Source organism: Chiloscyllium plagiosum, unplaced genomic scaffold (assembly GCF_037043375.1).
Source record: "Chiloscyllium plagiosum isolate Xiang-an unplaced genomic scaffold, Cpla_swu_hap1 HiC_scaffold_27, whole genome shotgun sequence".
NCBI classification, from domain to species: domain Eukaryota; kingdom Metazoa; phylum Chordata; class Chondrichthyes; order Orectolobiformes; family Hemiscylliidae; genus Chiloscyllium; species Chiloscyllium plagiosum.
The window spans coordinates 21,747,149-21,757,619 of NW_028270165.1; the positions used below are offsets into that span (position 1 = coordinate 21,747,149).

Genomic DNA, 10,471 nt, shown 5'->3' on the forward strand with positions numbered 1-10,471 from the left:
ACCAAATATCCTAAATTAACCTAGTCGCATTTGGCCCATATCCCTCTAAATCCTTCCTATTCATGTACCTATCCAGATGCCTTTTAAATGTTGTCATTATCTGGTAGTTTGTTACACACATGTACCATCCTCTGCATGAAAACCTTGCCGGTCACGTCCCTTTTAAATCATTCCCCTCTCACCTCAAACATATGCCCTCTAGTTTTAGACTCCCCTACCCTGGCAAAAAGTGCTTGGATATTTACCCTATCCATGCCCCTCATAAACATCTATAAGATCACCCCCATAGCCTCCAATTCTCCAGGGAAAATATCCCTGGCCTCTTCAGCCTCTCACTGTAGGTCACAAGCATGGCAACAGCCTTGTAAATCTTCTCCAACCACTTCCAAAGTTTCACAACCTCTTTGCTATAGCAGGGAGACCAGATCTGAACACAGTATTCCAAAAGTGGCCTAAACAATGTCTTATACAGTTGCAAAATGCAACACCTCTCATTTCTCTAAATAAAACTCCATCTGCCACTCCTTGGCCCATTGGCCCACCTGAACAATTCTAATTTATAATGAACTCTCTTTCCCTTCTTATTCCCTCGAAGCTGAAAATCTCCATCCCACTACTCTCTTTCCATTTGCCGAACCTAATCCCTGTTGTACCTCATCCTGAAGGGTCTGCTTCATGCTGATTAACAGGCCCACACTCAGGAGAGATCTAATTGAAACACACAGAATACTGAATGGCCTGGACATAGTGGACGTTGGGAAGATGTTTCCGTTGGTAGGAGAGACTCCGACCCGAGGACACAGCCTCAGAGTAAAGAGAAGGCCTTTTAGAACATAGATAAACATCAACCTCTTCAGCCAGATAGTGATGAATCTATGGAATTCATTGCCACAGAAGGTTGCAGAGCCTAGGTCACTGAGTATATTTAAGACTGAGACACATGTTCTTGAGTATCAAGGGGATCGAGGGTTATGGAGAGAAAGCAAGACAATGGGATTTAGAAACCTATGAGTCACAATTGAATGGTATGAGCAGACGTGATGGGCTGAATGGCCTACTTTCTGCTCCTATGTCTTATAGTCTTTTGCTGTCCTGGACACAGTAAGAGAACTGGGAACAGAAGTCAGCCATTTGGTCTTTGGAGCCTGCACCAGCATTGAACAGATCATAACTGGGTATGAATCTAACTACATCTAAGTGGATAGGCTGGGACTTTTTCACTGGAGCACAGCAGGTTGCGAGGTGACCATATAGAGGTTTATAAAATCATGAAAGATATAGATGAAGTGAACGGCGGGTCTTCTTTCTCTGGGGTGGTTTCAAGATTGGGAGCAAAATTTGACGGTGAGTGGAGAAAGATTTTAAAAAGACATGAGGGGCACCAGTTTTTAAAAAAAAACACAGAGTGTGGTTTGTGTGTGGAATAGATGTCCAGAGGAAGGATGCAGGAAACGTAACAACGTTTCAAAGAAATTTGGACAAGTACATGAATAGGAAATGTTTGGAGGGATATGGGCCAAACACAGGCAGCTGGGACTAATTTAGTTTGAGAACATAGTCAGCATGGACTAGTTGGACTGAAACTGTTCTAAAACCATTTCCTTGCCTTCCCCCATAAACATCCACTTCTTTGTTGTTCAAAAATCAGACGAACTCAGCCTTGAATACATTCAATGACACCCTAACTGCAGGAAGAAATCCCCACTTCTGAACTCAATTCCTCTTGTTAACATAGCACTTGCCTTGCTGATTGCTTGCTGCACCTGTCTGACAACTGGTACTGACTGGTGTGGAATGACGCTGAGCCCCCTTTGTACATTCACACATCATTCCTGATGAAGGGCTCATGCCCAAAACGTCAACTCTCCTACTCCTTGGATGCTGTCTGACCTGCTGTGCTTTTCCAGTGCCACACTTTTCAACTCTGATCTCCAGCATCTGCAGTCCTCACTTGCTCCACATCCCAATACATCACCATTTAAACAATACACCTCCTTTCTGCTTTTGTTTTCACAGCAGAAGCTATAATTTTACATTGTGGCATTTGCCATGTGTTTGCCAATTGTGAACTTCTCTACATCGGGGAGACTTGGGGAACAGTTCACCGAGCATCGTACCTGGGCCCGCAGAGGCTGACCGGACCTCCCAGTCACCAACCATTTTAATTCCCCTTCCCACTCCCTTTTTGACATAACTATCTTTGGCCTCCTCCCTTTCCACAATGAATCAAACTGCAAATTGGAGGAACAACATCCCATCTTCCGCCCGGGCTGCGTAGAGTTGGGAGGACTCAACATTGGGGAACTCAATTTCAAATAAGTTCCCAATCTTTCTAGCTCCTCCTCCTCCCTGCCACCTTCCTCTCATTGATGGGGGCTCTAGGGTGGGGCTTGGAAGAACAGAAAGAGAATGGACGGAGGCTGGGGAGAATAGAGAGAGAATGGACGGGGGCTGGGTGGAGCTGTGGAGAACAGAGAGAGAGAGAATGGACAGGGTAGCAGAGGGTGAGGGAGAGGAGAAGGACTTGGGGGGGAGAGAAAGGCCTGCGGGGCTGAGCGTGGGGGACCCAGAGAATGGGGGGGAAGGGTCTGAGAGGGAGAATGTGGGAGTAGAGTGTTGGGGGGGGGGGCAGAAGAGAGAATGGTGTGGGGTGCAGAATGTGAGGGGAGACAGAGAATGGACGGGGACAGAGGGTGGGTGGAGAGAGAGAATGAGTGGCAAGGAGAGGGTGGGGGCAGTGGAAGAATGGGCAGCAGAGAATTGGTGGAGAGAGAGAATAGGAAGGGAACAGAGAGATGGAGAGTGGAGGGTGAGGGGAGAGAGGGAGGATGGATGGGTGGGCAGAGGGTGGGGAGAGGGAAATGGACATGGGGCACTGTGGGTGGCAAGGTGGGAATGGACAGGAGGCGCTGTGGATGGACAGGGGATGCTGAGGGTGGTGGGGAACAGAGAAGAGGTGCTGTGGGTAGCAAGAAAGGAATAAGTGACCTCAAGGACAATTTTTTTTATGCAGAGGGTGGTGTGTGTGTGTGTGTGTGGAACAAGCTGCCAGGGAAGTGGTGGAGATGGGTACAATTACAATATTTAAAAGGCATCTGGGAGGGATATGGGCCAAAGGCTGGAACTTGGGACTGGATCAGCTTGGGACATCTGGTCAGCATGGATGAGTTGAACCAAAGGATCTGTTTCCGTGCAGTGTGTCTCCAGATGTCTATAACTCTGTGATTGAAACCAGACCTTTTTACTGATAATCTTCCTGCTTGACTTTTGTAGCGCACCCAGTTTCAGGAGATTTGTGGTGGGTACAAGTGGCACATGTCTCCTATCATGGGAATTCTGGAAAATATAAAGGGGCAGTTAAAAGTACTTCAACTTTGGGAACACTGGGTCTTGTGGAAGCAGGGCATTTGACAAACCTTTTCAGAGAAATTTTCTCCAACTGGTGGACTATAGACAGTTTTCCCATGGAATATTACACAGATATTAAGAATGTTACCTTCTGTAAAACATTTTCCTGAAAAATGCAGAAGAATTCAACTTGCTAACGTGAAACAAATGTTGGAGAGAAAGGAAACTGCCAAGATCAAAAGGCTGATGAATGTCAACATTTATCAGATTGTTTCGAGAACAGAAAAACCTGCACTGGAGACACCCTGAAGAGGGTTGTCTCATACCTATTCCTTCAATTAGTTTTATATGTCTTAATTGTTAAGTCATACCTAGCACATGGAAAGATGGCTATGATTTGTGGAGGTCAGTCATCTCGACTTCAGGACAACTCTGCAGGAGTTCATAGGCCGAACCATCTTCATCAATGACCTTCCTCCATCATAAGTTCAGAAGTGGAGATGTCGCAATAATTGCAGCTGTTCAGCACTATAAACAACTCCCCACAAACTGAAGCAGTTCAGTTTGAAATGCTACAAGATCTTAACCATATCCAATGGGCTGATGAGTGGCAAGTAACATGAATGCCATGCAAATGTCACAGAATGACTCATCCCCAAAAGAGATAATCTGACCACTGACCTGTGATATCAACAATGTTACTGTCACTAAATACCCCACGATCAACATCCTTGGGGTTTTACCATTGAACAGAAACTCAACTAGATGAACCATATATACACAGTGGCTACAAGAGCAGGTCAGAGGCCAGAAATACTGTAGTGAGTAACTCACCTCCTGACTCTCCAAATCCTGTTCCAACTTCTACATGCCACAAGTCAGCAGTGTAATGGAATACTCCCCACTAGCTTGGATGGGGTTGCAGCTTCAACTGTATTTGAAACGCTTCATACTATCCAGGTCAATGTTGCCTGCTTGATTGGTACCATATCCACTGTTCAGAAGCAGTAGTGTGTAGTACCTATAAGATGCACTGCAAAGATTTACCAAAGCACCTTACAAATTGCCTTTCAAACTAACAACCACTTCCATCTGGAAGGACCAGGAAAACAGATACCTGGGAACACAACCTCTTGCAAGTACCCCTCCAATCCACTCACCATCTTCACTTGGAAATGTTTCTTCAGTGTCACTGGTCCAAATCCTGGAATTCCTTCCCTCAAGATGCTGTGGGTCACCGTACAGGGTTTGGACTGCAACGGTTCAAGAAGGCAGCTCACCACCACATTCTCAAGGAGAACCAAATGCTGGCCAACCAGTGACGCCCATGTACCAGAAGTAGATTTTAATAAATTATTGAAACAGTGTTGGAATCTGCAAACTAAAGAAAATCAACGTTAAGAAGGGTCAGATGGAGTGCATTGATTCGGTGCTTATTTTAGAGAAGATAAAAAGCGATTATACTGACACTGAATTGGAACTAGAGTTTAGAGTTAAACACCTGTAGTGTTCCACTCAATGTATAAATCTAAAATCGATGAATGATTTACCCCTGACGTGTACTTCATTAAGGAGGAGAAAGTGAGGACTGCAGATGCTGGAGATCAGAGCTGAAAATGTGTTGCTGGAAAAGCGCAGCAGGTCAGGCAGCATCGAAGGAGCAGGAGAATCGACGTTTCGGGTATGAGCCCTTCTTCATTAACTTCATTAACACGTGAATAGGACAGTTAAGAAGGCATATGGGATACTGGATTTCATGACATTAATGGCGCCTTCAGTTCCCACGATCCCATGCGATCGAGAAACCTCCCTATAGGGCCCTCGCTGTGCGCATGCGTGCGGTGAGGCAAAGTTACTGAGTGTGGGAGAGGAATGGCGCCGGCGGCTGAAGGAACAGGAACAGGAGCCGCTGGAAAAGCTGAGCAGGTCCGGCAGCTCGTGTCGGGAGGAATGTGAGGAGGTGTTTCGGGTCCGGTGATCCTCCTTCAGAACAGGACCAGGTTTCAGAAACATCCCGGGGAGAGGAGACAGTGAGACAGGGTAGGATTGGGACCCGCGGGAGGAAGGAGACTGGGGAGTTTATAAACTCCGAGGGGGAGGCCTGAGGCCGTGAATAAAACCTCCCCAGGCCCACTTCACCACCGTAGGAGCTCTCGTGTTGCCCGGGTAACACGGCGCCATCTTTGTAAGGATAAGGCGCATGTTGACTTGGGGCGGGGAGCGCGGGCGGCCATCTTGGTGAGGGCACCATCAGCTGTCATTTCCGGGAGAGAAGTGACAGTTGGTGTCATTCAACCAGAATTTCCTCATTTCACTCTGAGAGACCTGGCCCTGAGCTTGGTTTGTGTGGCCTTAAAACAGGAAAAAGGGAGTGGGAGGGAGAGAGAGATCTAGAATGACACGAAGGCGGACTGTGAATTTGAGGTGAATGAATCTGATCATTTGAGGCGCTGGAACAGAAACTGGGTACTTCCAAGATCGCAGTGACCTGGAGAGCATTGATGTGTTGATGTTGTTTTCAGTTTGTAGACAGGAGAAAAGAGAACGCCAGGAGTGGAGGAAAGACATGATGAAGATGGATTTGAAATTCAATGCAGGAGGAGGGATAACTTGAGCCAGCACCCAGCCCATATCCCTCTGAACCCTTCCTGTTCACATACCCATCCAGATGCCTTTTAAATGTTGCAATTGCACTAGCCTCCTCCACTTCCTCCAGCAGCTCATTCCATACACTTACCACTCTCTGCATGAAAAATTGCCGCTTACATCTCCTTTAAATCTTTCCCCTCTCACCCTAAACCTATGTTCTAGAGTTATCAACTACCCCAATCCAGCAAGAAGACTTTGTCTATTTATTCTATCCGTGCATCTCATCATTTTATAAACCTTTATAAGGTCACCCCTCAGCGTCCGACTCTCCACGGAAAACCGCCAGCATGTTTAACTTCTCCCTATAGCTCAAATCTCTCAACCCTGGCATCATCTTTGTAAATCTTTTCTGAATCCTTTCAAGGTTCATACATCCTTCTGATAGGAAGGAGACCAGAATTGCATACAGTATTCCAAAAGTGACCTAACCAATGTCCTGTACAGCTGCAACATGACCTCCCAACTCCTGTACTCAATACTCTGACCGATGAAGGAAAGCATACCAAACACCTTCTTCACTATCCTATCTATCTATGACTCTACTTTCAAGGAGCGATGAACCTGCACTCCAAGGTCACTTTGTTCAGTAACACTCCATAGGACCTTACCATTAAACAGTTCTGCTAAGATCAGCCCAAGATTTTCCAATTGCATGACCTCAGACCATAGTTTGGGGTGTGGGTTACCAGCACAGGGATTTGTAAACTTTTAATCCCATTAGTTTCCCCAATACCACTTCCCCACAACTGCTCATTTCCTTCAGTTCTGCTCTCATTGGACTATGTGTTCCCCAACATGGGATGTTACCTGTGTTTTGATAGAAGCAACATATGTGGTTAATTGGTCTGCCATCTCTTTGTTCCACATGAGAACTTTGCCTGTTCTCATTGTTATTGTTTTCTCTAATTTTATTTTCCTCTTCACATACCCCATTTTCCCCTTTTGACCAATCCTTTTGTTGAAACCTGAACTGCTCACAGTCTTCAGATCTGCTACTTTATTTTGAGCCAATTTGTACGCCACTCCTTTGGATCTAGTCCTATCCATCATGTCCCTTGTTAGCCGTGGCTGTGTCACCTTCTGTGTTTTATTTTTTCAGACAGGAATGGACAACTGTTGCAGTTCCTCCAGGTGCTCTTTAAATGTTTGTCATTTCTTTCAAAAATGTTCCTTCATTTGTTGTGGCCTGTTTGTGCCGCTGCCATTGTAATTTCCTTGCTTTAGATTTAAGTCCCCAGTCTCAGAATCACTCTGTTCCTCTCCATTTTAATGGAAAGTTCTCTCACTCAGTTCTTCACTCTTCCGCAAGAGGCCTCTTACAGCTACATTGCCAATTATTCCCTTCTCATGAAGAAATTAATATTTTGGAATTAAATTGCCATTGTTCAGCAGAACCATAGCCACTTTTGGAAGGTTGTGTGCAGTTCTGGTCTCCCTCCTATCAGAAGGATGTTGTGAAACTTGAAAGGGTTCAGAAAAGATTTACAAGGATGTTGCCAGGGTTGGAGGGTTTGAGTGATAGGGAGAGGCCAAACAGACTGGGGCTGTTTCCCCTTGCGCGCTGGAGGCTGAAGTTGATAAAATCATGAGGGGCATGGATGAGGTAAACAGTCAAGGTCTTTTCCTTGAGATGGGATACTCCAGAATGTAAGGGTAATAGGTTCGTGGTGGGCAGGTGGGGTGGGGAAGGGAAGGTTTAAAAGGGACGTAAGGGGCAACGTTTTCATTCAGAAGGCGGTGTGTGTAAGGAATGAGCTGCCAGAGGAAATGGTGGAGGCTGGTGCAATCACAACATTGAAAAGGTATCCGGATGGGTATATGAATAGGAAGGGGTTAAAGGAAAATGGGCCAAGTGCTGGCAAACGGGCCTAGATTGTTTCTGGATACCTGATCGGCATGTTAACTTTCTCTCTGGTGTCGGTGTCAATACCTTGATGTCTCCTTTTCTCCCCCTTCCTGGGGATGTTAACCATTTCATGTCTCATTATTCGTCAAGAAGCTGCATTGCAGGTTCACCCTGAATTGACACAGTATTTGTTTCCCAAAATCAGACCTGTTCAGTCTCAGCAGTATTCCAATATTGGGAAAGATATCAACTTTCAGGTGGAGTTATCCAAAATTCAGAGAGATGTCAGACTTGACATTTTTGCTTTTCTGCCCCTGTAAGATCCTGAATCAGCACCTTCAGGAGAATTAGCGCAGAGTGAGAACAGAGGGGGAGAGAGAGAGAGAGAGAGAGAGTGGGATGATGCTTTCAATTTTGTGGAGTAACAAAAGAAAAAAACGTTTTGCAGAAAGTAGAGTTGCTTGTTCTGAATTTCTACTCTGCACTGACAGTGATGATTTTTGTAATCTCTTTTTACAGATTATTTGAAGATCTGAATTTGGAAGTTTCAAAATCAACAGATGAAGGGCTTATGCTTGAAACATCGACTCTCCTGCTCCTCGGATGCTGCCTGACCTGCTGCGCTTTTCCAGCGCCGCACTTTTCGACACTGAGTGTCCAGTGTCTGCAGTCCTCACTTTGATGTCAATGTCGGACAGTCACTCAATCCATTGGGAACGCAACAATTTTCAACTGTGATTCTGTGAGAAGGAGCAAAGCTTTTTGGTTCCTGTTTCTGTATGTTTTCAGAATCAGTGGGACTGGATGAGAGACCATACTGTTGCAGTGCACTGAGTGTGGAGCCAGAAATAGTTATACAGCCTGGAAAGAGGGATTCACGGCAGGGAGGGGCTCTACACATTTTTGTGCGTAGTTTTGGCCATGGAAAAACCTGAGGGATCCCGCCCTGTAGAGAAACCATGTAAGTGTGGTGACTGTGGGAAAAGTTTCCATTTCCCATCTGCCCTGGAGACTCATCGGCGCACTCACACCGGGGAGAGGCCGTTCCCCTGCACAGAGTGTGGGAAGGCCTTCAGCAATTCCTCTGACCTGCTGAAGCACCAACGAGTCCACACGGGGGAGAGACCCTTCAGCTGTCCCGAATGCAGGAAGGGCTTTACCCAGGCCTCCAGTCTGCTGACCCACCGGCAGGTCCACACCGGGGAGAGGCCGTTCCTTTGCACCGAGTGCAGGAAGGCCTTCAGCAATTCCTCAGCCCTGCTGAGGCATCAGCGTGGCCACACTGGGGAGAGGCCCTTCAGCTGCCCTGAGTGTGGGAAGGTATTTAGCAATTCCTCCGCCCTGCTGAGGCACCAGCGGGTCCACACGGGGGAGAGGCCCTATAGCTGCCCCGAGTGCGGGAAGGCCTTCAGTAATTCCTCCGACAGACTGAAGCACCAGCGGGTCCACACAGGGGAGAGACCCTTCAGCTGCCCCAAATGCGGGAAGGGCTTTACCCATGCCTCCACCTTGCTGACCCACCGGCGGGTCCACACCGGGGAGAGGCCCTTCACTTGCCCCGAGTGCGGGAAAGCCTTCAGCAATTCATCCGACAGACTGAAGCACCAGCGGGTCCACACTGGGGAGAGACCCTTCAGTTGCCCTGAGTGTGGGAAGGGCTTTACACAGGCCTCCACCCTGCTGGCCCACCAGCGGGTCCACACTGGGGAGTGGCCATTCACCTGCTCTCAGTGTGGGAAGGGATTCACCCGCTCTTCCCACCTGCAGAGGCACCAGCGAGTTCACGTGCCATGGCAGGGGGATTGAAGGAGCAATGGCAGAGTCCCATTATCGACTGGACCCCTGGGTTTGAATCCCGTCGTGGCAGATGGCGGAATTGGAATTCGGTCAGAAGTCTGGAGTTCGGAATCTAACGATGAAACCATTTTTGGGGGCGGGGGCGTGAGATCCCCCATCTGAATCACTCATGTCCTTTTTAGGAAAGGAAACTGCCTTTGCAGGAAAGGATTCACTCAGTTGTCCCAGCTGCATCCTTTACCCGGGTGGTCTACATGTGACTCCAGACCCAGAGCAGTGTGGTTGACTCCCCCACCTGCAGAAATGAACAGGGAGAAACTCACTTAGATACAGGGTCTGGGTTGAAATTGCTGAGTGAGGCAATACTTCCTACGGGTTAAGGCTGTACCAAGGATCCAATTACAAAGGGACAACTTGGTGCTGACTAATAGTAAAGAAAGTGGGGGGTGGGGAGACTGTGTACTCTTTGACCATGAACTGTTTTTTAAAAAAAAGCTACTTTTTCTACACCTTTTTGCTGGGGGAATCTGAAGCTGTAGTAAAGTTGGTTCTTGATAAAGGTTACCTGAACTTACTGCTGGGCTCAGACTCTCATTGAAAGCTTTGAGGTCCAAGAGGTTTTTTTGTTTTAAAGCTGCTCATTTCTTCCAGCCTCCTGCACTAAGTTTCTAATGTCGTGTATCAGATGGAGCAGTGAATGAGTAGCTAGTATCATTAGAAATTGTAAATTTTTAAGGAGTACAGGTACTGCATCGTTTCATCAGCATTGTAAAGTTTACTGGCAGCACCGGGAGGGGTGGGCTGCCTTCACGAGAAATGATGTGGAGGAGC

The 10,471-nt window shown here is 47.1% G+C and overlaps 1 protein-coding gene across 1 annotated transcript; it reads left to right on the top strand.

The window, feature by feature from the left end:
• Positions 1 to 5,276: 5,276 nt before the first annotated feature.
• Positions 5,277 to 10,208, top strand: LOC148143402 (uncharacterized). The gene is made up of 2 exons (XM_087974179.1): positions 5,277 to 5,388; positions 8,363 to 10,208. Exon 2 carries the CDS (start codon positions 8,765 to 8,767, stop codon positions 9,647 to 9,649), a length of 885 nt encoding a protein of 294 aa, XP_087830305.1. The 5' UTR covers positions 5,277 to 5,388; positions 8,363 to 8,764; the 3' UTR covers positions 9,650 to 10,208.
• Positions 10,209 to 10,471: the final 263 nt, after the last annotated feature.